The sequence below is a fragment of the Polypterus senegalus genome, chromosome 6 (genome assembly GCF_016835505.1).
Source record: "Polypterus senegalus isolate Bchr_013 chromosome 6, ASM1683550v1, whole genome shotgun sequence".
NCBI lineage: Eukaryota > Metazoa > Chordata > Cladistia > Polypteriformes > Polypteridae > Polypterus > Polypterus senegalus.
The window spans coordinates 81,779,990-81,807,755 of NC_053159.1; the positions used below are offsets into that span (position 1 = coordinate 81,779,990).

A 27,766-nucleotide genomic window follows, 5' to 3' on the forward strand; every position below is an offset into this window, starting at 1 on the left:
AGTCTTGAAGTTAGATTTGATAAATACTAACTCAGGACTGAATATATAAAGTTTAATCCGTTGTTTTTTTTTTAGTTTCAGTATAATCATAATGATATAAAATTCCAATTACAGTACAATATAAATGTAACTTAATTATTATAATATCTTGTGAAAAGTACAAAAGGATAAACACTTGTTTTAATAGTTGTATGAAACTTTTTATTTTTATTATGTTAAACCTTCTTTAAAAGTAAGCAGATGGATATTAATTGAGAGTCAAATATGTTACAAACTGTAGCCAAGTAATAATATTCTTCCATTTATTGTGAGTCTGCAAACTGTTTCAAGATGTAAAGACAGAAAGAGCAAGAAAAAACAAACATTCTTCTAGAAAAGACCATTCGCTTTTTTCAAATTTTGCTGTCTCCAAAGAGGTAAAGCATAGAAAATGGAGCGTGTCATTCCCAAAGTTTCCGCAAAGTCTTCATTTGATAGATACTCCTGAAGTAAGATAAAAATGAAATTATTTTAGATATCATCAGATAACCCATATTTCCATTTCTACTATGGGCTTATTCACTAAAAATAATGAGAAAAATTCTAGAAGAAAACTGTTTCCTTAAAACTTTAGGGTGCAGTGTCCATTATGTACATTTTAAAGAGTAAATAATGTGAAGTTCATTTAATAAAATTAATCGGAAATGCATAACAATATGCTCAGAAGTGCACTGTGGGAAAGCAGGAAAAAAAACATTATTAACTGTAATGATTATAAGTATCCATTTATCCAACCTGCTATATCCTAACAGCAGGGTTGCAGGGGTCTGCTGGAGCCGGTCGGTCCCAGCCAGCATAGGGCGCAGGGCAGGAAGTAGACCCCAGGCAGGGCGCCAGCCCACCGCAGATGATTATAAGCATGATTATATGACTGTATTTTATATTAATCATGCTGCAGAGAGCTATATGATTTTTACTTCTATATGATTTGATCTTCGGTTAGTTAGGAAAGGAATTAAGTTTATGCACAGAATATGAGACTGGCTTACATTCTCTTATGTGAAAATGCTGACCTCTTGATATTAACAGAATACCCTGTGATATTATAACTCAATGTGATTGTTTTCGTCACTCTTGCTTAAAAATATAAGACAAAAATGTCATTTATGAATTAATAAATAAATATTATTAATCTAACCAAACAAATATAATCTAATGAAGATATTTAAACTATAAGAATGTAATCTCTTTATAACTAATGTAATGAACTATAAAAAAACTGCTTAAATTGGTTTTGTGTGTGTCTACTGAGAAGGGCACATTCCTTAGAAATGTGAGTGCCTGGCAGTTCTTTGTTTTTGGTATACTCCTATATGTCATAAATTAAGAAGAAACCCATAATCTATGTATGACCTCAAAATGAACTGTTATGTTTTTTTTCTGTCCTCTCTTTGGCTAATGAACAAACTAGGTGGTAAAAGAGAGAACATTTTTTTCTTTTAGAGTAGTCTGCCTAAACCCAAATCAGTTGCTCTGAGCCTTTTCTTTAACTCACCAAGAATAAATATTAAAGAAATTGCTTTTTATTTTAAATTGGTTTAGATTCCCGTTGTTTTCCAACTTCAGTGTTCACAACTGTTTGTCAAGAATGTTATTGTTGAAGAGACCTGTTCTTCTTAATAATCGGTAAATACACCATCATATATCATATTTAATGAAATATGTATCATATAATTCTAAGACAATAAATGAGTACATTTTTAGTTTCTTGCCTTATGCATAACATTAAGGGAATATGGTATTTGTATCACATTTTCTTTATTTAGTCAAATAAATGTACCCTGTTGTGCTCTAAATGAGTCAATCTGGCTAATGATATATTATAATATTTTTGTGGACATCATAGTAAGGTCTCAAGAGCTATTTTTGCAAATGTGCAGAAGCTTGTATTGCCATTCTTTAAGTATTGATAAGATATTGATTCCTTGCATTTGGATATACAGTATTTACATATAGAATTAAATGTTGACACTTTCTGTATATTTTGTATTTTGAAAAGATAACCTAATGTTGTAATTTATTTAAAGACAGAATATTTTGAAATCTCAAGAAATCATTTTTGAAACCACAGAAAAATAAACAAACACAACACTATCAATGTCTGTGTAATTCAGCATAGCTAATTTTATTCTGCAGTAACATTTGGCTAGGATGGATTCATTGTGTTGATTTATACTTGAGTTGTGCCTAAATTGGTGAAGATAATGTACCTTCTGGGTTGTTTCTGTATTGTGCTGGTGTATTCTAATGATAGTACTACCCACATCTACTGTATGTTTCTTTATTTCTTCTTCCTTTACACTTCAGAATAAACACGAGTAGACCGTTAGCAGGAATCTCTTTTTTATTAATTTTCAAAATGAAAAAAAAAAAAAACAGACCCAGACTTCTGTGTATGGAACGTCACTGCTCACATACTCTTTCTCCAACCACACTTCCTTAATGTGCTAAAAAGGTGGCTGTTTACCCAGAAACATATTTCAATATTATACAGTACAAACCTGTTTTCAGACATTTAACCTTATACTGTCATTACCTTTGCCCCAAAGAAATATCCTCATTTATGAAATTGATATTTCAGATCTAGAAAACTAAACATCCATCCATCCATCCATTTTCCAACCCGCTGAATCCGAACACAAGGGTCTGCTGGAGCCAATCCCAGCCAACACAGGGCACAAGGCAGGAACCAATCCTGGGCAGGGTGCCAACCCACCGCAGGACACACACAAACACACCCAGGCCAATTTAGAATCGCCAATCCACCTAAACTGCATGTCTTTGGATTGTGGGAGGAAACCGGAGCGCCCGGAGGAAACCCATACAGACACGGGGAGAACATACAAACTCCACGCAGAGAGGACCCAGGAAGCGAACCCGGGTCTCCTAACTGCGAGGCAGCAGCGCTACCACTGCGCCACCGTGCCAAAGAAATACTGAGCCAAATGAAAGTCTTGTATATATTTAGGCAAGTGATGTTCTTTGGTAGGTCGAGCAGAAGCTGAAAGAGAAGTAAGTTCTCCCAGCAATGCCTGTTGTTGCAGCATGCAAGGTTGAGGGTCTTGTCTCTTGCATGTATGTACTGATTCCAATGGCAGCTGTTGTGATCTTTGCTCTGTAGAGCCCATGAGGTGGTGTGTTGTTGGTGCTTCCTGTCTTTGACTGTCACCTGACCCAATGATATAATGAAGGTGGGGGTAAAAGTCCAGGTAAAGCACTGGAAGGAAGTTGTACAGAATCTGAAGGATATGGTCTCTTATTTGGTTTAAATAGTCCCATGAAGGGAAATGTGGCTTTAGACGATGCTTGTAATGAATAATTTTTGGTTTTGGAGTTTATTTCTGACATATTTTAAAGTTCACATGACATGTAATACTAAAGGGGCCCCCTTATCGGTGAGCGAGTTTATTGTGCTTTTGTGCTGGCTCATCAATAAGTACCATATCTCTTGCTGTATAAAGAAATGACTTTTCATATCTATTATAATAAGCTATTTGTTCAGACTTGACTCTTTCACTAAATCTGGAAACTTACTAGAAAGCCTGTTGCAACCTCTGTTTTAGAGATGCTGCGTAGGGAACTGGAGTACCAGGACATGGTGAACCTACAGAGCTGATGTCCTGGGAGAGGATATGAAGTGTTATCCTTGCTTTTCCGCCATTGGTTAAACAAAATGAATTAAAACCAGCACTTCCATGTTTACTGGTATTATAGGCCATTTCAATGAGATGGAAGTTATCATCATGCATTTATTGAATAACTACTTGGCAACTTCATCTTTCAATGTCCAATTAAAATGCTCAACAGCTCCGTCACATTGTGCAAGATATGGAGGTGTGCAACTTTTATGGATTGATAAGAAATGTCAAAAGTTATTGATCTAGTCAGATTCCTGGTCTGAATGTAATGTTGTGGAATTTATCATTCAAAGAATACTCCATGCCATAGATTTAGCATTTTGATGTTTAAGTGGCTGTGGTGGGTTGGCACCCTGCCTGGGATTGGTTCCTGCCTTGTGCCCTGTGTTGGCTGGGATTGGCTCCAGCAGACCCCCGTGACCCTGTGTTCGGATTCAGCGGGCTAGACGGTGGATGGATGGATGGATGTTTAAGTGGATATAGGTTAACAAAGTTTGTGTAAAGAGCCATTACCACTAAAACATAGCAATTACCCTTCAAAGATGTGTGAATGATGTCATTGGCACTAAAGGTGCCTGGTGTCAAAGAAACAGTAGAACTGCGAGACTGACAAGCTGGACACTGCTGGCAAAATGGAAAATGGCAGAAGACATAAAGGGCGAGTAAAAAAAAAAAATGAGTCCCCTGTACCAGTGTCATTGAAAAGGAATAATGTTCAGATGTAGGATGGCGATGAACATGAACATTTAGAATGAGAATTTTTAATATCTCACTTTTAGGGAGTGTATGGTAACTTGTATGGCACAAAAGGCTATCCTTTATAATTAGATGATTAAACTAAGTCCACACTTCCTGAGGTATCATGATGAATGCCATAGTCTGCACCATTGTGGTTTAGTCTGGCATTGCATCCATTTAAAACAATTTGCAGATTGGGATCAGAATGTTGCAATGTGGCAATATCCCATGTAGACTGAATATGCACCATGTTTAGGTCTGTCTGTGTTTCATCTTTTAAAATCAGATGACCTAGGAATGCCATTGTGGACTGGGTCCTGTGGCAATTAAATGGTTTAAGCTTTAATCTTTCAGAATGAAAGCTTTGAAAAACTTTACTTAGGTGTGTGTTGATGTTGTGCAAAATCAACACCTGTGAATGATTATGTCCTCCCAATATATTAGGCAAAAGCTCCAACGAAATCCACTCAAAACAAGCTCCATGAGGCGCTGGAAACTTGGAGGTGCATTGCAGATGTCCATTGGTGTGACACAAAATTAATGTAAGCCAGACCTGCAGAAAAGGTGTTTTGGCTTTGTACCCTCCCCCAACATAACCTATCGTCTATGGGAGAGGGCGCGAAAGGTTTCGATTTCTCCAAAGTTTCAATCTCCTCTTTTCAACAGATCTCGATGCTTTAGGGTTCCCTGACACCAAAAACATAGATATCTTATTGATGGGTGTGTGTCTGTGAGTCACAGTTTCTTCATGATGGTCTAGTGCTAAAATGGCTGGAAAGAAAAATACCAGGCTCGAAACTTAAGCCAGTTATGAGATGAAGATGTGCTGATTAGTTTTTGAGCTAAATTGTGCACTCTAGAAGAAACCACAAATTCCGTAATTGTCCAATTAATTATTAATTCTTCTTGTCAATTGCTACGGTAATGACTTAATTTTATGATCAGAAAGATCAGCATCAGAGCATAAAATAATTACTGAAATGTTATAGAATAGTTTAGGTAAGTTGGATCCTAAAGCACAAAGCCTATTGACACTCACGTCCAAATTTTTTTTCCTTGTCACTCAGATTTAGACGGATTCCCCAGTGTCCTGATGTAAGATGTAATAACTGCCCCTGAAAATCTGTTTATAGTATCATCAGTACATGGAAGAAGATGTGAGTCCTTAATAGTTACAACATTTCGTTTTCGATAATTGATGCAAAAACAGTGTCTCCCATGTCTTTTTTTTTCTTCCAAAAATGTGACTATCCAATAGTTAATTCTGCCTGCAAAACAATTTGTTTAGTTGCTGAAGTGTGATATGGGCATAACTTGATTGAGGAACCATAGCCTGTTTGAATTTGATGTTCTGTTCATGTTTGTCTTATCGTAGTCACAATCACGTCTGCCAATGATATCAGAACATTCTTTAAGGAGAAGGCTTTAGCTGATTTTCGTCTTCAAAGTTTAGTCATGAAGTGTCAACATTTACTGTATGTGTAGCACTTTGGGGATAGCCACTCAGTAACTGATGAAACAATTTCAAATTTCTCATCAGAGCGGTCTGTGATGGGAGTGAAAATATCCAAAACAATGTCCTTTAGTCATATTTATAGGAGATGAAAAAGTATTGATCACTTAGACGGAAGGCAGATTGTTGCAGGCTGTTGACAGTGCTTTAGCAACAGCTATTCATTTAATACTTGGTGCTCCAGAAGGAAATCCCAGCCCAAAACAACAGGTAACCTTGCAGTGCACGCAACAGGGAACATTAAATGAATAATTTAATTGGCCATATATAGTTGTGCTTTCAGGATGCCAGACATATCAAGAGGGTGTCTACTCACTTATTATGCAAAGACAAATGATTTTAAGGACTGTGACTTAACCATAGAATTCGTTTCAGCTGCATAGATCTCTAGTGGTTTGCTAACTTTTTGAAGTTGAGCATTCAGGTAGATTTGCAATGTTTCAATATGCTGTGTATGTCTGAAAATGGAGGCAAAACAGGCTATCATCCCATAGTCATTTTTACTTTTCCAAAAGGAAAACACAGCCCAATATAATCTTCCATCCATACATTTCCCAACCCGCTGAATCCGAACACAGGGTCATGGGGGTCTGCTGGAGCCAATCCCAGCCAACACAGGGCACAAGGCAGGAACCAATCCTGGGGAGGGTGCCAACCCACTGCAGGACACACACTAGGGCCAATTTAGAATCGCCAGTCCACCTAACCGGCATGTCTTTGGACTGTGGGAGGAAACCCACGCAGACACGGGGAGAACATGCAAGGTCCACACAGGGAGGCCCCGGGAAGCGAACCTGGGTCTCCTAACTGCGAGGCAGCAGCGCTACCACTGCACCACTGTGCCGCTCCCCAATATAATCTTGCTGTACCAAAATTAAGTTAAGATGCCTCTAGCCCTAGTTCTAGCCTCATAATTCACAAGATTAACAATTCAACCCCTTCACCTGTAAATGGAGTAGAAAGATCAACATAGAAATGGAGTCCTTACTGTACAGCATCTGCTGCTGCTAGTTGTGAGTTTTCACCACACTGCTGTTCTTCAGCCATCATCGTTTGATTGCCGTCATTTCAAATATTATTTGCAGAGTCTGAATAAAACTGTACCTAAAGGCCCTAATTACTAGACACAGCTCCAGAAGATGTACAATGATTCCTGTTTTTTCTATCTTGTGTTTATTCAAAACCACCACTGCCACCAGTGTACACTAATAATAGTGCTATTCACATTTACGGTTCTTTATTTATTCCAAAGTGTTGGGGAAGAAGAAATACACACTGAGTAGGCCATTGGCAGGAATCTCTTTTTCTTGATTAATTTTCAAAAGAAGCCAAAAAAGAGAATCAGACTTCTGTGTACTAAACACCACTCCTCACACACACTCTTTTTCACTTCCCTCTTCCTTAACATACCAGAAAGGTGACTGCTTAGCGGGAAACATATTTGAATATTATACAGTACAAATCTGTATTCAGACATTTAACCTTACACTGGAAAACAGAATCATTTTTTTCCCTAGGAAATTCCTAAGCATTGGAATACTTAAGTATAAGACAAGTACATCTTTTATTAATGCTTATTAAGATTAAAATGAAATGCTCACAAGTAATTTTACCAGTGTAGCTAAGCTTAATATACCACAATGCACCGATTATATTTAGCACTTTTGTGATTCTTTCTGTTTTTGAGACAAAAAGTAGTCTTTGTTACAGTGTTATTATCTAACATTATTTGACTGCTAAATGCATTATTTGTAATTCCTAATCTAAAGTATTACCTAACATGCAACATTAAAAAAGTAAGTGATTTGTGGCAATTTAATTTGCATAAAATTAAACCTTCTCATATGCTACACTTGTACTCACAAAATTTGTCCACTCTTTCAAACTTAACAAGATTGTTAAATCTTGCATAACATCATTGTATATTTATAATTAGAGCTGTTTCAAATATGACCAGTTGTTCTACATTTCATTCTAAGGTTACATATATGATCAGTGATGCAGGGCGCTGGTCTTTATACTAAATTTGTGTACTTTAAATGAATCTGATCCATGTTCAAATTGTCCTGAATGTTGTAAATGAGCAGACTGGTCAGAGGAAGTTGACAACATAATTTTGACTTTTTCTGCAGTTTCTCAATTTATATAATGAAAAGGGAATAAGTAATCTTCACAACTAATTAACAGCGACAGATGCTGTGTTGATTAAAAAAAATATGCATTTTTTCTTATACTTCATATACCATATGTGAAACCTTCTCTCAAGACTTAGAATGAATTTTAAAAATTCCACTACAAATTTATCAGCCTAAATGGTGCTAGCTGTGCTACCTGTCTGAAATCTAAGTAATCAACATGGACCGCAGCATATTCAGCGTTAACGTATACAGTGCACTATCTATTGGAATTCCTTTTGGAATGCAGTGGTGGCTCTGAGGCTAGGGATCTGCACTGGCAATCAGAAGGTGGCTGGTTCAAATCCCGTAAATGCCAAAAGGGACTCTGCTCTGTTGGGCCCTTGAGCAAGACCCTTAACCTGCAATTGCTGAGCACTTTGAGTAGTGAGAAAGCACTATATAAATGCAAAGAATTATTGTTATCATTATTTTGAAATGCATGTAGTAATAAAATACATTGCATTTTTCATTTCAACAGATGGCACATCACAAACATTAGCACTGCTTTTACGAATCCCATACTAAATGACATATAACAGATGCATAGCCCCTTGTCCTTTTATTAAGGTTGATTGTCATCCGAGATCATATCATAATTCAATTCAGAATCAAGATGCAATGAATCAGTTCAGAAATAAAAACACTGCTTAGTATACAAATATGACAAAACAATGTCAATGTAGAGTTAAAAGTAAAAAAAAAAACTGCAAAACAAGAGCTTTCACAATATTTTAATTTTAAAAGAAAGACTTGTCTGTTGCAGTGTAACCCATACCTATGGAAAAGCCTCCTCAAACCACTCTTTGTCTCTAAAATATGTTAAAAAATTCATTAGCGAAAATAAGTATTATTGGTACCTTTTTAGCACTCAGATCATACAAAAGGTCATTTACATTCCTCCTTCAATAACTTTGTATGATATTATTATTGATTCATTTGGAAAATGTTAAATATTTGTTTTAAATATACACACAATGGTCTGTTTGTTATACTACTCAGCTTCACCTTCTGTTTGTGTATAATTTTTTGCTATATAATATGTTATGAATGAGTTTCCCTAATTTTAAATGAGAGATCTTGAGGACACATGTGATTAAGTAAGGAAATGCAGACAAACCAGATTAATGATGATTCACACGTATAATAATTCATTTCACCGATCCATTATTATAATGTGCTCTAATGTAACAGACATATTAAATCTCAAAAGTGATTAATATGTTTCACAGACCATATTGTAGTTCCCTTTTAAGAGGAATAAAGCTGCATGTTTGCATTGAAAATTTTTTTTTTATTTTTGTTAGTTTATATTTTGGCTACCTGTCATTTCTCAGGGAACTGGCTGACAGGACAGGAATACCTCAGCCAGCCTTCACTGTCTTGGAAGCCATTAACTGAACAATGAGGTGCTACATATGAGTTTTCTTAGGGAATGGTTGTACATACTTAAAACAGCATGTTTTTGCGAACATAAAAAGACAATTTGCAGCAATTTCCAATTCTCCTGAGATAAAGTTTTATGAATGAGACCCCTGGTGTGGAATTTTTTTTTTACAGGTGCCATGCAACATATTGAAACTGCCACTCAGCATCTGACCCACATTGCATCACTTAATGGTGGACAGATAGTCGAGTCATCGTGCTTTGTGGTGCTCACTGCTTCACAGCAGACCCCAACCCTGGTAGTCAAATCATGTGCTCTAGCTTCATAGTGCATCACAGAGGACAACCGTCCCCCAACCTGGTCATTGATTGTGTGTTGTTGCTTTGTGGAGCTTGATGTTTCACAGGGGATCAAATTCGGAATAAATCCATTTTGAATTTGCAGATTTGTTCATCAGATCCACTCAGCAGTAAAATAAATTAGAGGCAGCATAGGTGGCATCATGTCAGTTTTCAAAACGTTTTGGAGCATTTTGGATTTTGGAATTTCAGATTAGGGATACTTAACTTGTATTTTTATTATAAGTTTAGTGCATGTGACTGTTTTTCTTAGTACCAAATGCCCCAGATAAGTTACTTCTGCATATGTTGTGTTTGACAAATTAATATGAGTTTGATCACACTGTAAACTTTTACAAAGTTAAAGCATTTCAAAATAGTGGTGATAAGGAAAGTCACATTATAGAGAATTTTAGACTTATTTTAGTTGATAAAAAGCCCTCTAAGTTTAACAATTTGCAGCTCTAACTTTGTTCACACAGCAAGAGGATGACTGAAAGAATTAACAAAGTTATCACTAAAAGTATTGCGTCTGATATTACTTATTACAGTTTACTTTGGATTGTAACAACTTGTCTGGCACATGGCACATGTACAATGTCATTAAAACATGATGGAGTCCACACCAACTTGGTCTGAGTAGCATGGTCTTCCTCTGCCTTCCCATCTCCACTGTGAAATATGCAGTCTCGAATACTTGCTTACTTTATTACTTACTAGCAAAATACCCGCTCTTCGCAGCGGAGAAGTAGTGTGTTAAAGAAGTTATGAAAAAGAAAAGGAAACATTTTAAAAATAACATGACATGATTGTCAATGTAATTGTTTTGTGACTGTTATGAGTGTTGCTGTCATCAAGGATTTGATTATCATTATTTCTTTTAATCAGGTTTGTATTTGGAGGATGTGTTGTGTTCAAGTTACATTCCATGTTTGTCTAGTCTATCCCTGACCATCTCATCTTCGTTGTCAACCATTGTAAAGATAACAGGTTTCATTCATCGAAGTGATCACTACCCAAATCGGTACCCATGAATCTAAGATGTTTAACAGGCATTCCCGGCATTAAGTTTTGGATTTGCCTGCGAATATTTAGCGGCAGCGTGTCTATGAAATTAATTTAAACTTAAGCTTTACACCTTGCTTTCCTATTGATATGTCTACAAAGGCTTGTTCAGCATCAGAGGGTTGTTCCTTTCCTACTGCATCAATAAGCAGCTCGTCTTCCCCTTTATCTGAGACATCACACACTGCATGCACGGGTTTACCTTTCCCAGTCCTGCAAAGTCACTTCATGTGAGCCGCTCGGAGTACATGCATCGAAGGTTCTCAGCTGTGCTTGTGCTATCTCGTGTGATCTTGAGATGTCCACGGCTTTATTTAATGTTAGCTAAGACCCGGCACTTAAAAGTTTCTCTCGCACTTTCACTGAGTTTGTGCCAAACACTAGTCTATCCCTGACCATCTCATCTTTGTTTGCATAAGCACAGTCCTTCACCCACGAATATTTAGTGGCAGCGTGTCTATTGGATTTCTGCTGATGGATGGCCTTATATGGGCAGGCACTCAATTACGTGGGAGGCGTGACGATGAGGGACGCAACTCCACCTCACACGGCGACCGAGTTGCATATAATGGATGTATATATGTATGTAAGTAGGTTCCAGTTATGACCGTTACACGTAGAATTCCGAAATGAAACCTTCCTAATTTTTGTAAGTAAGCTGTAAGGAATGAGCCTGCCAAATTTCAGCCTTCTACCTACACGGGAAGTTGGAGAATTAGTGATGAGTCAGTGATTCAGTCAGTCAGTCAGTCAGTCAGTCAGTGAGGGCTTTGCCTTTTATTAGTATAGATTATTTGGCTTCCCCCTTTTTAAGGTGAAGGTACAACATTGGAGAGATACAATTCGTTACATCTTTTATTTTTCCAATTGGTACAAAGGCCAATAAACTGCCTTGCTCATGGCTACAGTGTCAGTAGCAGGATTTGAAACAATGGGCTCATGGTCTGAGGTCCAAAACATTAGCCACTTTGCCATTTGCCTGCTATGCTGTACTTTTGAAAGAAAGGCTTAATCCTAAAGCAACCCTAAAGCGAACTCTTTCCTCTAGTGCAGTGTTTCTCAACCTTTACCATCTCACGACACAATTTTACCTCATTTCCCCCTTGGCAAATCAACCGCAAATGAAAGAGCATTGGGGGAGTGGGTCACAGATAAAAAAGGGATAAATATCGTGAAACACTGTCAGTCCCTTACGTGACAAACTCGCACACCTGAGAGCAACGTGTGACCCACTGGTGGCAGTCCAGAGAAAGTGATTAAGAAACACTGCTCTAGTGGATATGGCAATATGGCAATAAAATGTTTTTGGATGAAATTATGGCACAAATCAGGAATATACTCAATATTTTGTTATTTTAGTCAGGTGTAACACACAGAAGGTACAAATATACACACATTTTCAAACCTGCTTTGTCCAGTTTACAGTTGTGGCCAGGACCTACCTCCTTGTCATTAGGAACAAGGCAAGAAGCCTACCTTTGATAGGGCACCAGTCCGTCACAGGGCACACCAATTCAGAGATACCTATTAATTTGTACATCTTTATTGATGTGGGGAAAAAATGGAGTATCCAGGAGAAACCAATGAAGACTGAGTTGAGGACATGCAAAGTTCACTAAGAAAATGACCTCACTCAGATTCAAAACCAGGACACCACATCCACGAAGCTCAGTTAGCTGTCACTTATATAAAGTAGTTAAGAGAAACCAGGGGTTAAACACAAGCATTTGTACAAGAATGAAACTGTTGATGTGTTTATGGGCACTTTCCTTACTAGTAAAGCTTCATTGTTTCACTTGCATTTTTGAGATTGCCATTTAGAAAATCGTAAATGAAATAGTACTAAAATTAATTGAATGTTTTTACCTCCTTCTTTGTAGGATCTACTCCTTCAGGCAGCTCATCAGGTTGTCGATTGAGTAACTGATCTGCAGGAATTACTGGCAGTGGACCCATTGTCTCATTTGTGTTAATCATTTTGAAATCAGGTTTCATCATTTCCTTGAAAAAAAGGGATGTTCATTAATTTTCATTTTTCATTTTAGGGTGAACATTATCTCAAAGCACTTTAAATAAAATCTATTGTATATTTTCCATTCAGCTGAAAAAGTCAAATTACAGCATGAGTTTAAAGGTTTTATGTTATTTTCCTGCTAATAATACTCAACATGAATTAAAGTTACATGTTATTATAAGTAAATTATACTTTATAAGACAATAAATGTTTTCTAAAACTGCTATTGGTAAAAAAAAAATGTAAAAATCACCAGCAGTATCCTCCATCTCACTCCAATAATCTTTCACAGTGATTTTTGTTTTTTTATTTTGTGTGGTTCTGTGCCTTACTGTCTGGCAACTAACAACGGCTGCAGTGAAGTACAAAATACAAGTTCAGGAAAGAACTATGCTTGGTTTCCCACATTTGTGGCATAGACTTCAGTTGCATTTCGCTAGATACTGACAACATTATATTGAATAATATGATGTAATATCTGAGTGTATGCCCATTGCTCATCCAACACACTAAGTTATAAAACCTTGTATTGGAACTTGACAGAAATAATCATTATGAAAAATTTTGTTTTACTTCACATTGTATTACCTGTATTGTGAGGAAGTATTCTTCTTGTGTGTCTTACATCCAGGTGGATATAGTTGTATTTTATTACTTATTATACATTTGTATACAATGGTTGTCCAAATGTTTGAAATGTGTGAATTTTTCTCAATTTATACATGGAGAATACATTTCTGCTTCTATGAAATCTCTTAAAACAGTACCTATCCTGGCAATATCTTTGCAAGATTCAAACAAACCCTAAGTAGGACCATCATAGACCACTGGCAGACACCTGCACTCACTCTTTTCTAGCCAGGTTAGAGTCTCCAATCAATCTTATCTGTGTTTGTTGGGCATGTCTGAGGAGACAGAGTAACTGGTGAAAAATCCATATGAACAAATTCTGTAAACTCACAGAATGAGAGCCCAGGATTTTGGTGCTGAGATGCAGCAGCACTAACTATGGCAGCTCTTCTAATAAATATAAAATCAAATCTAATGCCTTTAATTGTATATGGACTTACTTCTGTTAATTTAACAATGGCAGAGGAATCTCCAAGTTCAGCTTTCAGTTCTTCATAAGACTTGCCATTCTGTAAAGTTAGAGATTTTCATTTTTGAAGCGATGTACAAACATCGGAAAAAAGGTAAACAAATTAGAAAATTTATAATAAAAATAAATTCAATATTTTGTATAAAACGTTTTTTTTAATCAGAAAAACAAATCTCTCTACTATAAAAATAAATTGTAGGAGGGAAACTAGAGGGACTAGAGACGTGATCTTCTCAGAAGACAATTTGACATCCCGCAATAGACACTTTAACGTCACATGAAACAAGGCAGTCAGACAACATTTAAAACAAGTTCACGGACATCTAACCTATAAGTTGTTGAAATGCATTTGGCAAACACGCTTCATGTGCTCCCAGCTCTTAAAACAACGACAAGCAGAACATGCAGCTCGCCAGCAGATGATCTGACCGCTTCTACTTAGCATGTTTTCAGCCACTCCCCCCACCCTTCCCCTTCACAACACGAGCACCAGAAATGCAAAGTGGCAAAAGGACAGCTGCTGTACAGGCTTTTAAATGATTGATCTGCAGCGCGCCAGCAGCAGCAACAAGCCAGCAGATGATCCAACTGCTTCTCCTTAGTGTGCGTTCAGCTGCCCCCCCCCACTTCACAACGTGAGCAGCATTATACGTCCAGCGAGAAAGAGATTTAACCATGCCCGGGGCCAGAAATAAAGAACAAATATTGTTTTTACAAAAGTTTTAAAGTAAAAGTGAAATTAATGCATATGTAACAATTCCCATGAAAATAACAATCTCTTTAAATTTTAAACCAAACCAGGGTGTGGGCAAGCAAAGCTAGCAGGGGGCGCGGCCCCCTAGTAAACAATAAAAGAAACAAATAAATAAACAGGACCCCATTGTTAGTAAACCATAGAAACAGTGAAGATGGTCCCAAAACCTCAGCGTGTCCTAACAGTAATCGAGACCCTAAAGGGCATTATGAGAAATTTTGTTGTTTCTACATGAATGTATTAGCTTGTGCCTCTGTCTGAATCCACCATATTATCTATTACCAAATAGAAAGAGGTTTATGTATTGAACTATAATTATACAATCCAGCCAAGGTTATGACTGTATACTTCAAATTTTCAGAATATCCAAAATGTTCAAAAAGTTCAATTTAGTAAATCCAACAAACAACTTCACCTTTTTTCTCTTATTTACTAGATTTATCTTCTGCTACTCTTATTTATTTTCTGTATTTATTTATACATCATCATCCTATTGTCTTATTTTATGTTACTGCCTGTACATACTTCCCTTCCTCCCATCTCCTCTCCCTGCAACTATGGCACAAGAATTTCACCTTGCTCTCGCAATATATGTGACAATAAAGATCTTTAATTTTTTATCTAATCTAATCTTAGAGTATATATAATATAACTAGCAGCAAGATTCAAGTAGCCCATTCATTATGCTTGTATTTGTTTATTATTACAAATACCTTCTTTAAAAAGATACAGTTAATTCCACAATGTATTTACAGGGATGCACATGGGTGGCTTTTACAAGTTATCTTCTAATTTGGTCATGATTTCTTTTATTGGTAGATGATTATCAGTCTTAATTTTATAATCACCACCCATGGCTAGGCCTTATCACAAGACATGTCAAATATTCTTATGCCAGTAGGCCTGTGATGATACAATATATACAGCAGAAGAAAGCTGACAACAAAGTACTTCAAAGGAAGACAGACAATGTCTTACCTTGAAATATTCTGAATGAAAGAGTTTCACAGACAGACATTGAGAAAGTGGCTGCCAGAGGGTAGGAAGGGTGTTTTTTAAGCACATTGTAGTGATGCTAATATGAATGAAAACTTGGCTGACAGGATTATATATTAGTGGTGTGAAAGACTCCATGGGGTATTTGAAAGCAGTGAAGATGCTGGCAGGATCCCACCATATTTGATATGTTAATCTAATAGGCTGGAAGAACCTTAATGGCAAGGATTTTGGAAGATCATGCTCATTATTTTTCTATTATATGGATTTAGCTTTAAATATCTGTTTATTTTTTATCAATAATCTGATACTTTCATTCTTTTGAAACATTGTCTCTTAGATTTCATTAACAAACAGAATTAAGTACAGTTATGGACTAAAGGCATGGCAATCATTAGTTATTTAAACATCTTTCAATTTTCATTTCTCAAATATAACACACATTAAAAATTGTGGGATCAGACAAGGATTTATTCCTCCCTGATGTATACATTTTAACATTGGGCTTTGTTGGACATGACACAATTAAAAACATTTCTCTTTGAGCATTTTGTGAACTGGCTTTAAATGTATTGTTTCTCTTAAAAGCATACAGCATTAGGAATAGAAGACCACTGGCAGAAAAAAAGCCTTTAGATCTGTCTCACAGGGTTATAGCAAACAGAGAGTTTGTAGTCAGCCCAGCCTATACCTTGCAGCTGTGCCTACTGTATGATAATACTTCAAGAAACATTAACCATCTGTTAATTTGAAATTTGTTCTGTTTTCATCTCTGACCCTCTACCTTTTTTCAAGTAATTCGTCACAGAGTATTCTATGATATATTTATAACTGTGTATTAAAGTACTACTCACTACTCATATACAAGCAAAGTTGTTAAGTGGAAGGTATAAAATGTATTTTGACTTACACTCCACTTGTGTGGATCCCAGGCCTTAAACCAGCCAGTAAAGGTAGGAGGTTCAAAGCCCTGTTTGATTAAGAAAATGGGTGTGCCTGGGTCCCGGCCTCCTGGGTGACTGTTCAGATAGTCTTGGGCTGTGTTCAATGTCTCCTTTTTTTCTGACTCATTGGCTCCTTTGCCCACCCACAGGAATATCTGTGTGAAACAATGATTAACCATTTTTTAAACATTTAAGTATTAGCAACATTCACAATACAACCAAATCCTTAGGCCACAAAAAAAAAATCCATTACCATTTTAATTCTGTTTAGCACTAACCCAAAGGGGACAAGAGTCCTTTATATCATTGTTGCCAAGGGACAGGTAATGTTTTGAATAATTTTATTTGAATGCAGTTACAGGTATAAAACAATCATTTTTGCAACATTATTAACCAAGCAGTCACCTGTAAAATGACTATTTTTTGATAGAAAAGCTGACACCAATTAAGATCATGGTTCCCCTACCATCATAGTTAGTTATTACACTCATTCTACATCCTACATCTATTATAGCTATTTAATATATGAAAATTATCAGTTGTTTTCAGGGGGTTATTTAGACTGATAAAGAGGCCTTGTCAAGAAGGAATTTAAAAGCGTAAAACAAATACAACCTCTACTGTTATTCATTATGTGTGACCTACAGACAGACTGTGGTAGTTGTGAAGCAAATATATACAGTAAGTGCACAGTACAAATGACTAAGGGAAAACTTCTTTCTTTCTTTCTTTTTTTTTGTCCATTGCTTGAATTTGTTCCTCCTAATATTTTATAACTGCTAATCCTACCGGGGCTTTTGTCAATTTCAAGTTACAACTAGTGACCCATTGACTTCTTGCTAGGGTTGTTTGTCAGGATACTTGTTTATGCAATGAAATCCACATCAAACCCAATATTGTTGAATACTGTAATATGAAGAGGCAACTTTAAATAAATTTTACGTTTCTGGGTGTAAACCTTCATTACACTTAGTAAATTTGTACTGCAGCTATTTATATGAAAATAGTAACAGTCATTGCCATTATTACTATGTGTCTTTGAAACATCCATTTGTTTATATATTACGTATTATCCAATGGACTTATTAAAATTCATAGTCACTGGGAACCAAAATCTGTATTGGTAGCAGTAGGCAGTAGGCCAAATAGGTCTAGCCAAACCTAGAATGGACACATTGACATGTAGTATATATTCACACTGACTCAAGTCTGTTTAGATTTGCCATTTAAGCTAATGTTTTTGGGCCAAGAGAATGTAAAAAAATAAATAAATAAAACACCCTATTTCAGACATAGAGACTTACCACTTTGCTGTTGAGGGGCTAACTCTTTTTTAGATGTTTATCTAGATATAAAGACCTTTTCTGAATTTATGCTTTTGTGGATATTTTTTATTTGTTCTGCTAATGAAAAGGCAAACAGATCTACCTGATCCCACACATCAAGAAGCATTATATCGTCTTCATCCAGGTCATCCTGATTAAAATCTGCAATCTCTGTGGCAACGAACCTTCCAGTTTGATTTGAGCATTCAAACAGACGGGGTGTGATGTTCAAGTGCGCTTCCTGTAGCCTTCAAGTGGGGTGTGGACAATTTGAGAAGGAAAGAGTGAAGAACACATAAATGGTTAATGGCAATGAGTTCAAAACTCCTAAGGCAGTAAAGGTTCAATGTGATTTGTATTAATTTTCTGACTCAATCAAAACATTATCACCCCACCATCTTAAACAGTCAAGATGATGCTATGTGCTACAAATGTTCATCATTACCTGGTCAGAAAGTGAATTCCATAAACAATATAGATGTTGCTATGCAAATAGAACTCTGGCATGATGTCAACAAAATAAAGATAAGTAAAAAAATAACAAATTTATAACAATAATAACACAAAATAATCCTCCAGGCTCTCAAATGAAATAAATGCACCAAACAGTAAACCAACTTTGACAGCATTCTAGTTGTATTAGATTTGTTCATTCACCCAATTCTGACTGTCATGAACATATTTTGGAACTATGATGATTATTTCGCTTTTAGTATTTTTATTTTCAGAAGTTATTTTGAGTTTGTAATTTTTTATGTTATTTTTGTGACATCAATACAATTTGTGGGGTAATTTTCTTCTAAACACTTAAATTTCCTACATTATTTCTACGATCTCTTGCGCTACTGTGTTTGACTTTAGCTATGTGTGACTTCTCTTTATTATTAACCCTAAATTCTTAGATACTTGATTAAATAAACTGGTCCATCAGGACTAATACCATAAATCCTGATTGTCATGACATACAGCTTGTCAGAAGCACTCCCCTACCAAGGGATGCATATTGTATTTGCTAACATACCAGAGGCCTAAAAAAAGAAAAAAAACATTAAATGGGTGATATAATGTGATTGCATATCTTTCCTGACTACTGTAGCCAGTGGTTACAAACTGTGTGTCCAAAGAAGATATATATATATATATATATATATAGTGTGACGGACAGCCGGGTCCCATGCCCGGCCGGGACGCCTCTGCTGCATACGTCCCGGGGGAGCCGCCATGGACAGTGCAATACCTTTCCCGGGGCACCTGGGGGCAGTCTCCCTGGCCGTGGCCCGGTTGGGAGATGGGGTGGCCGCTAGGGGGTGCTGCGGATAGCCAGCCGCCACAAGGGACAACTTACCAGCCCCACCTGGAGGTGCAATTAAGACCAGCTGGTCAGGCACCTGGAGCACTTCCCTTCATTCAGGGCCAGAATCGGGAGGAAGAGAACGAGGTTGCCTGGGAGGAGTGGTGGTGCCAGGAAGGGTTGTATAAAGTCTGTTCTGTGCTTTTGGGACTGTGTTGGGCCTGCCCCATGGCTGAAGAAAAGAAATAAAAAAACCTGTTTGTTGTACACGTGCCTCTGTGTAGTCTGTGCCGGGTCGGGCGCTATATAGCGCCTTTTACAATATATATATACAGTTACATGAGATTGGGGGTCAGACCCAGCCGGGACGCCTGGACGGACCGGGAACTGGTCTATACGTCACCCGGGCCACGAGGGGGCAACCGCCCTGGATGTTGAGGGGATCACGGGGAAGGAGCAAGGAGGCGCAAACCCACTGAGGCCTGTGGCCACCGCTAGGGGGCGCCCCGAGCATCATGGAGCCCGGGAGATCGACACTTCCACCACACCTGGGAAGGTGGAAGAAAGCCCTCCCAGGAATGCCTGGAGTGCTGCCAGAAGTGCTGCTGGAAGAGCGTCATCAGGCACCGGGAGCACCTCTGTGTGGGAATAAAAGGGGCTGCCTCACTCCAATCAGGGAGCTAGAGTCGGGAGTGGGAGCAGGATGAAGCTTCCGTGAGGAGAGGAAAGGCAGCCCATGGAGACTGAAATAGAGGCCCGTGTGGAGGGTGATTGGTGCTGGGAGCACTATGTGTTGTGTGGACTTTATTGGTTCAATAAACGTGTGTTTTGGTAAAGTGCTGGGGTCTCTCATATGGTGTTTGGACCTGTGCTCACTATATATATATTGTCACACACGAGCGCATAGAGAGCCGCTTAAAGACCCAATGAGCACCACAGCATATCGCACCAGGGGACAACGATGGGGAACTAACCTATCTTTCTTTATTTCCGCAGAAAGAACGAAGCATCACCGCCATAAAATCCCCCTGGACTCGCTAACAGAACCCAGCCACTTCCAGGTCCCTTCCTTCCCTCTGGTCCCCTTATGATGACGAAATTGCCCCCATCCACCACCACGGTTCCTTCTCAGCATTCTGTCTGCCTGCTTCCAGTCCCACCCAATAAATTGTCCGCCTGTCACTACCATCTTTGTCTGTTGCAACTATCGAAAAACACTGACCATAATTAATTTACAGTATATGGGGCTGGAAACCCCAAACCTTTATGATTGTTTGTGTTCTTTATTACTATAGCCCCGGCCGGGACGCCCAGGAGGAGGAGAGGAGGGCTTGTGCCTCCTCCAGACCGCGAGGGGGCGTCCGTCCTGGTTCTGTTGGGGACCACGGGTCGAGGGCATGGAAGCCCAGCCCTGTAGGGGCCCGTGGCCACCGCCAGGCGGCGCCCGATGCCGGTTTATCCGTGGGGTCGGGCCGGGACGCCCAGGAGGACGAGAGGAGGGCTTGTGCCTCCTCCAGACCGCGAGGGGGCGTCCGTCCTGGTTCTGTTGGGAACCACGGGTCGAGGGCATGGAAGCCCCACCCTGTAGGGGCCCGTGGTCACCGCCAGGCGGCGCCCCGATGCCGGTTTATCCCGTGTGGTCGCCGGCTGGGGCTGGAGCCCGGCCGGGACGCCTTGGAGGACCAGAGGAGGGCGAGTGCCTCCTCCAGACCGAGTGGGGGCGTCCGTCCTGGTTAGGCAGGGGGCCTCGGGTACAGGGCATGGAAGCCCAGCCCTGTAGGGACCCCAGGGCCTAATTATCCCGGAAGCCCGGCACTTCCGCCACACCAGGAAGTGCCGGGGGGAAGACTTTATGTGGCGCCCGGAGAGCTGCCTGGAGGACAGCCGACACTTCCGCCACGCTGGGGCGTGGCCAAGGAGTGGATACTGGGAACACCTGGGGCTCATCCGGGAGCATTATATAAGGGGCCGCCTCCCTCCAGTCATTGGTGGAAGTCGGGAGGAAGCGGACTGAACTGGAGAGAGAGAGGACGGGAGGTGGCCAGGAAGGCAAAAGGACTGTGTAGCCTGGAACTGGGGAGATCGGTGCAAGAAGGCACTGGGGGTGCACGTGAGAACACTTTGTGTAAATAGTGTATATAAATAAATGGTGTGTGGTGACAATATGATGTCCGTCTGTCTGTGCCGGGGCCAGCATTTACAATATATATATATATATATATATATATATATATATATATATGCAGACTAGCAAAATCGCAGCAGAGAAGTAGTGTGTTAAAGAAGTTATGAAAAAGAAAAGGAAATATTTTAAAAATAATGTAACATGATTGTCAATATAATTGTTTTGTGACTCTTATGAGTGTTGCTGTCATCTATAATCTATAATCAAGGAGCTAGAGTCGGGAGTGGGAGCAGGGTGATGCTCCCGTGGAGAGAGGAAAGGCAGCCCATTGAAAGTGAGAGAAAGGCCCGGATTAGGGGTGATTAGTGCTGGGAGCACTGTTTGCTGTGTGGGACTGTGTTTATTTGTGAATAAACGTGTGTGCTTTATAAAGATGTGGCCTCAGTCTGGTGGTGTTCGGACCCGGGTTCTAACAATATATATATGTCATGAGTCTTTAGGGGAGAACTAAAATTAGCAATCATAGACTAAAAAGAACCAATGACCTAAACCCAGAATATTAAATAAGATATAAAATGAAAAAAGATGTTGTACAGGTCCTAATCATAAGTGGTAAGTGTTGCTATAACTAAATAATAGCATTTGTTTTCAGTTTTGTTACAATCCAAAAGCTTGGGCGCCATGTACTGCATGATGCCATTTTAAATAATATGTCACTGAAGATATAATGTGCAATGCTGGTGTCCAATCATGTAAATAGCAACAAATGCCATTACTAACAACATAATGGCAGTGCCCATATGAAAACAATCCAGGTGACCACGATGATTCTCAAACTAATTATAACATTGACCAATGTGTCTGGTGCTACTGCTGAAGGCTTTTACTCAAATAGTGGAAAAGCAACAGATTCAAGATTAAGTAGAAAACGGGGTACTTTTGACTTTGGAAACTGTAAATAGCAGTTCAGACTGCAATTATTAAAGCAGCATTACTGACATCTCCATTAACACACTGAAAACATTGAAGAGTACAACAAAAAGCTTTATTTTTACATATTCAGAAAACTGTAGTACGACTACACTGTAAACCCTTAAGCAAACACTCCTTTGTCAACATTGGCTTAATGTTGGTGACTGATAAGAAAACACCTGTGCTAGCTACAGTAACATAGTTGTTTTATCATGTAACATCTGACATTACTGATGTTCATAATGAATACTTATGTTTAGGAGATTTGTCAGTATTGTTATATTTAAAATGGGAACAGAAGTTATAAGGAATATTGTTTGGAATCCTTCATTTTTTGCACCATTTAAATAATATATGAGTTTCATTAGAGTATTATATTGGTTTGTTGCCCCATGCAGGTCTGGCTCCTATGTTAATGTGATGCTGCTAGATAAGCTTCAGTGACTCTGAATTGAATTAGGTGGGTTTCCTAATGGTATTCTATATATTTTGTGGTATTTTTAAAATATTACATGCTTTATGTGGTTGGAATTGCTTTTGCTGTTATTATAACTCATCAGTGAGTTAAAATGGAGAAGTTCCACCTTTAGAAAACATTAAAATATATTTAAGTAAAAAATACTGCACAAATTGGTCACAAGTGGTGAACTGGCCACTATTGGACTGGCATTCTGTGATGAAGGGATTATTCCCACTTTGTGAACATTGTAATATATTGTGAATATTAGAATGGTCCTGAACTTACAGTATATACAGGAAATGGTGTATTCACAAAAATGGAAAGGTGCATGAATGCCAAAAAATCTCCTATCATATGTACAAAGAGAAGAGCAGACATGATTCAAATGAAATGTAATTAAGACAGTCAAAGCCATATTCATTTATTTTTCTGGCTGATGATTGAAGACAGTACCTTTTGTCGTTGGCATACTGCGATTTTCCTCCCAACACTGCCCAAAATTCTGTTGGCTCCTGTCCTTCAGCAATTACTATTTTCTCTCTTTTTGAAATGATGTCAGCTACCATCTTCCCCATTTCACGTTCATCACCACTACAGCCCTATGAAAAGGAAGATATTATCAAATAAACCTACATGTTATGATTTTATTTAATAGTCAATAATTTGCTTTTGTATGGTTAATAAATATGAACATAAACCAAACAGTTGTAGTTTTGGATCAATGGTATTATTCATAAATACATCCATCCATTGTCTGACCTTGCTTAATCCAGTAATTGATAAATAAGTACATACTCACTATTTACACAAACTATGTTCCTTTGAGAAAAGATTAATTTGAGACAAAATGCCTTCTTTTAAGTGCATGACTCAAAATATATATGTTTTAACATTGTGGAATAATTTTATCTCATTTCAGTAAGCCTAACTTTTGAAACAATGATAACCATTGTCACACATGTGCGATTAGGAGGCAGCTAAAGGGCTTGAGTAACTGTAATACTACGTCAGACCAGGGGGTGGCGAAATGTGCGGACTGTCTCTCTCAGTCTCTTGCAGACAATTCCCAGGAAATACCATCAGGTTCCAGCACCATGGATGACACCACTTCCGGTTCCGGTGCCACATCCGGTCCAGGTGCATAGGAAGATGTCACTTCCGGGCCCATAGACGCCACTTCCGGTTCCGGCATGGATGACATAATTTCCTCCTCTAGCCCTTAAAACTGGCTCCACTTAATCAGTTCCGTTTTGGACTGTGTCTTGTAAACAACTCACTTTTCAAACCTTTTGCAGCCAGGATCATATTATAGGGGTGGCTGCCCCAAACCTTTGTGACTGTGAGTCAATTTGTTACACCATTTAATATGTAAATTATTTTGCAAAAGATGTGTTTGGCTCTCAGTACCTTGAACTGGACTGAGTGTGTTCAGTGAATGTTTCTGTCCCATGCTGCATTATTCAGCAAAAGACGGTAATAAACCAGTGTTATTGCACTAGGGTTAAAATCCAGCACAAGATCTCCAATGAAGGGAAAAAATACATTAGGAATAGAAGAGGTCCTGCACATGTCACTGTTGGAATCAAGGAGCCTCTGGATTAAGGTTAGTTTTGTATGTGTGCATTACTTCTTTGAAGGGCAATATACTGGGGCACCATTGTAACAGAGAGAGAGAGAGAGAAGATGAAGATGAAGATGTTTTCTGAGAGGAAGCATGCAATGTTACACCTGGATGCTATAGGGGAAGATGACAAGGGTACCAAGGTAAAGAACGGTGGAGACTATGAGGAAACTTCAAGTTATTAGCTGGCAACATGATGTCCTGGAATGAAAGATGTGGGACTGTGTGCCTTTTCAAGGAAAACAACTTAAACCATTTGACTGAGAGACCTAACCATTTAAGAGCAATCGAGATGCACTCCAGCTCTCCTGCGACCTTGATCAGGATAAAGTGGATTTTGAAAATGTACAGATAGGTGAAGTCTTAGTTTTGCAGGGACATCAGAAGCTACTAGAGGAAGCTTTAGTCTGGTGTCCCTTTAGCATTACATGGCCTGGTGGGAAGGAACTCCCGAAGGGGTTTAAAGTCGCCTCAAGTCAGAGTCGCCATTGAGTGTGAAGTTATTAGAAGAGTATGGAGTAAAGACTTTACTTGAGGGTGTAACTGTGATTAAGAGGTGGGGGCCTAAGAGCTGGGTAGTGAGTGAGCTACCTGTCTTATGATTGATCCTTTATGGAATGATCTTGGATGGAATATTGATACTTTGAATTGTACCCGCATTTGATTGGTAAGGTGCCTACTGATGGTGGTCTTTATGAAGGACACTTTATGAAATAAAAATTTGAAGTGTTTGTAAGTGATGTGTGAAGATCATGCTGTTAAATAAAAAAAGATTTAGGCAAATAAGGAATTATTAAAAAATTTTAAATCTGAAAATCAGTATTTAGAATATTTGTGTTAAGCATTATCTATTTAGTCAGTAGAAATTACAGAGCCAGTGCTTTTCCTAAGCAGTCCCAAAGTAGCTGGAGAATGTGTGATGATAAAACTCCAAATCTGACATAGACAGGCTCCCATTAGAGATGTCACAGAGCAGAGTGGAAAATTTAATATATGTTCTCCTGCTATTCCACCAAAAGTGTGAGTGGAGAGGTTTAATACTTTTTTTGTCAGGAGAAAGAAGAGGAATCGTAGAAGTGATTAAATTTAGACGTTTAATAATGCTAAATAGTATAGATTTTGTACTTTTGAGAACATAGTGAACTTACAATATCTTGTACTGAGCTGGAGATGTCTCTTCCTAGGTATTTGGTTTTATTGGTTGAAGGAATTGTAGAGGGATGAATCGCATTTTGACACAGGTGATTCAAAGGCAGAAGGGAGAATTTAGACCAATTTATTTTTTAACCTGGACAATGGGCAGGCCTGTCTGGTGCCTCTGTTTAATTTACAAATACAGAATAAGTCAGAATTTGTGACAACATAAACGGAGGGAGAGGAGTAAAGGTCTTTAAGCGTTTTAATAAAATCATTTTCTAGTCCCATTCTTTCCAAGACACTCCATAAAAATGCTGTAGGCTGTAGGAGAAGAAAAGGATGGAGAAGCATCTTTAACATAAAAAGACAGCAAATACTGTCTGATGCATACTGTTAAGTTGCTTATACAATTTCTCTGCTTCCTCAAACAGGCTGAGAACACAGGGCAAACCAATGAGGGGAGAAAGACGATATTCAGGATTGCAGAAACTATAAAGGAATAAAGCTGATGTCACACACAATGAAAATTTGTGAAAAGATTATAGAGAAAAGGCTTAGGGAAGAAATTGCAATAGGGGAGGAGCAGATTGGTTTTATGCCAGGAAGAACTAATGCAGCCTTTGCATTGAGACAGCTCATACAGAAGCATTGAGAAAGATGGACATGTTTGCAAATGGTGTTTATTGATTTGGAGAAGGCATATAATAGAGTGCCATGTCAAAGGTATGGAGTTGCATGAGAGGGAAAGGAGTACCAAAGACTAGGTGAGGATTGACCAGGATATGTATGAGGGAGTGAGGACTCGGTCAAAAACAGTGTTGGAGTAAAACTCAACATCTCAGTTAGAGTGGGTCTGCTCCAGTGATCTTCTTTGAGTCATTGACCTTGTCTTTTACCTATCTGACTTAATCACAGATTTGTTGAGCCCTGGGATAAAAAAAACAATCCCCCGGTGCAATGTTTTTCCTGATGATATTGTGTTGTATAGCACCAGAAAAGAGATGGAGTAGAAATTTGAAGAATAGAAAAAGTCTTTGGAAGAAGTATTTAAAATAAATAAAAAGAAGACAATATTTGAGGTTTAATGATGATCACGATTCAGAAGTTTGCCTGCAAGGAGAGGTGTTGATAATGAGTGGATATTTTTAAATGTCTAGGATCAGTTTTAGCTCAAGATGGAAAATTAGATGCAGAGATAACCCATTGAGTGTAGTGAGGATGAAACAATTGGAAGAAGGTATCATGAGTATTGTGTGATCAAAGAATTAAGGTGAAGGTTAGAGGAAAGTTTTTTAAGACAGAGTGGTAAGACCAGCAATGATGCATGCAGCTGAGACATGGACAGTAAAGGAGAAGAAGTTTAGATGTGGCAGAAATGAGAATGTTGAGATGGATGTGTGGAGTTACAACAAAAGATAGAATAAGAGATGAGACAATCAGACAACAAAAGTGGGAGAGGTATCTAAGAAAGTACAGGAAAAGTAGGTTGAAGTGGTATGGACATTTAATCTAAAGAGACATTGAAAAAATGGGCAAAAGATTGATAGGAATGGAAGTACGGAGGAGACAAGCGAGGGAGACCGAAGTGGAGGAGGATGGATGAAGTAAAAGAAGAGCTGAGGAAAAATGACTTGAGTGGCAAAGAGGTGCAGGGCCAAGCTGTTTAGAGAAGGTTGATCAAGCACATCACACCCACAGAGAGATGGGCAAAGGCAAAAAGAAAGAAAAACTCAGGATACCTCAAGGTCTGTACAGTCCTTCTAGTGTGAGATTACCAAAAGTGCATTAGTAGAGATATGACCCAGAGAGGAAAACAGGATATACCAGTAGGTCTATAAGTATTTGGACAGTGATACAATTTTCATAATTTTGGCTCTGTTTACCACTATGATGGACTTGAAATGAAGCAATCAAGATTTGATTGAAGTGTAGACTTGAGGTTTAATTTAAGGCATTTCACAAAAACATTGTATGAGCCAATTAGGATTGACCACCACTTTTATACATTCCTAACCCCCATTTTCAGGGGCTCAAAAGTATTGAGACAAATTAACATAATCATGAATATAACGATAATTTTCAACACTTGGTTGAAAATCCTTTGCAATCAATGATTGCCTGAAGTCTGAATCCCAT

The 27,766-nt window shown here is 38.4% G+C and overlaps 1 protein-coding gene across 1 annotated transcript in view; it reads right to left on the reverse strand.

Annotated features, from left to right (window-relative positions):
* Positions 1-200: 200 nt before the first annotated feature.
* The window catches only part of vil1 (villin 1), a 121,766-nt gene continuing 94,200 nt past the window's right edge, over positions 201-27,766 (reverse strand). The window contains exons 15-20 of the mRNA XM_039756426.1: positions 23,326-23,471; positions 18,128-18,272; positions 16,666-16,854; positions 13,977-14,045; positions 12,759-12,893; positions 201-483 (exon numbers count right to left, since the gene is read on the reverse strand). Coding sequence (XP_039612360.1) covers positions 370-483; positions 12,759-12,893; positions 13,977-14,045; positions 16,666-16,854; positions 18,128-18,272; positions 23,326-23,471 — 798 coding nt within the window. The 3' untranslated portion in view covers positions 201-369. The remainder of the gene's footprint in view (positions 484-12,758; positions 12,894-13,976; positions 14,046-16,665; positions 16,855-18,127; positions 18,273-23,325; positions 23,472-27,766) is intronic.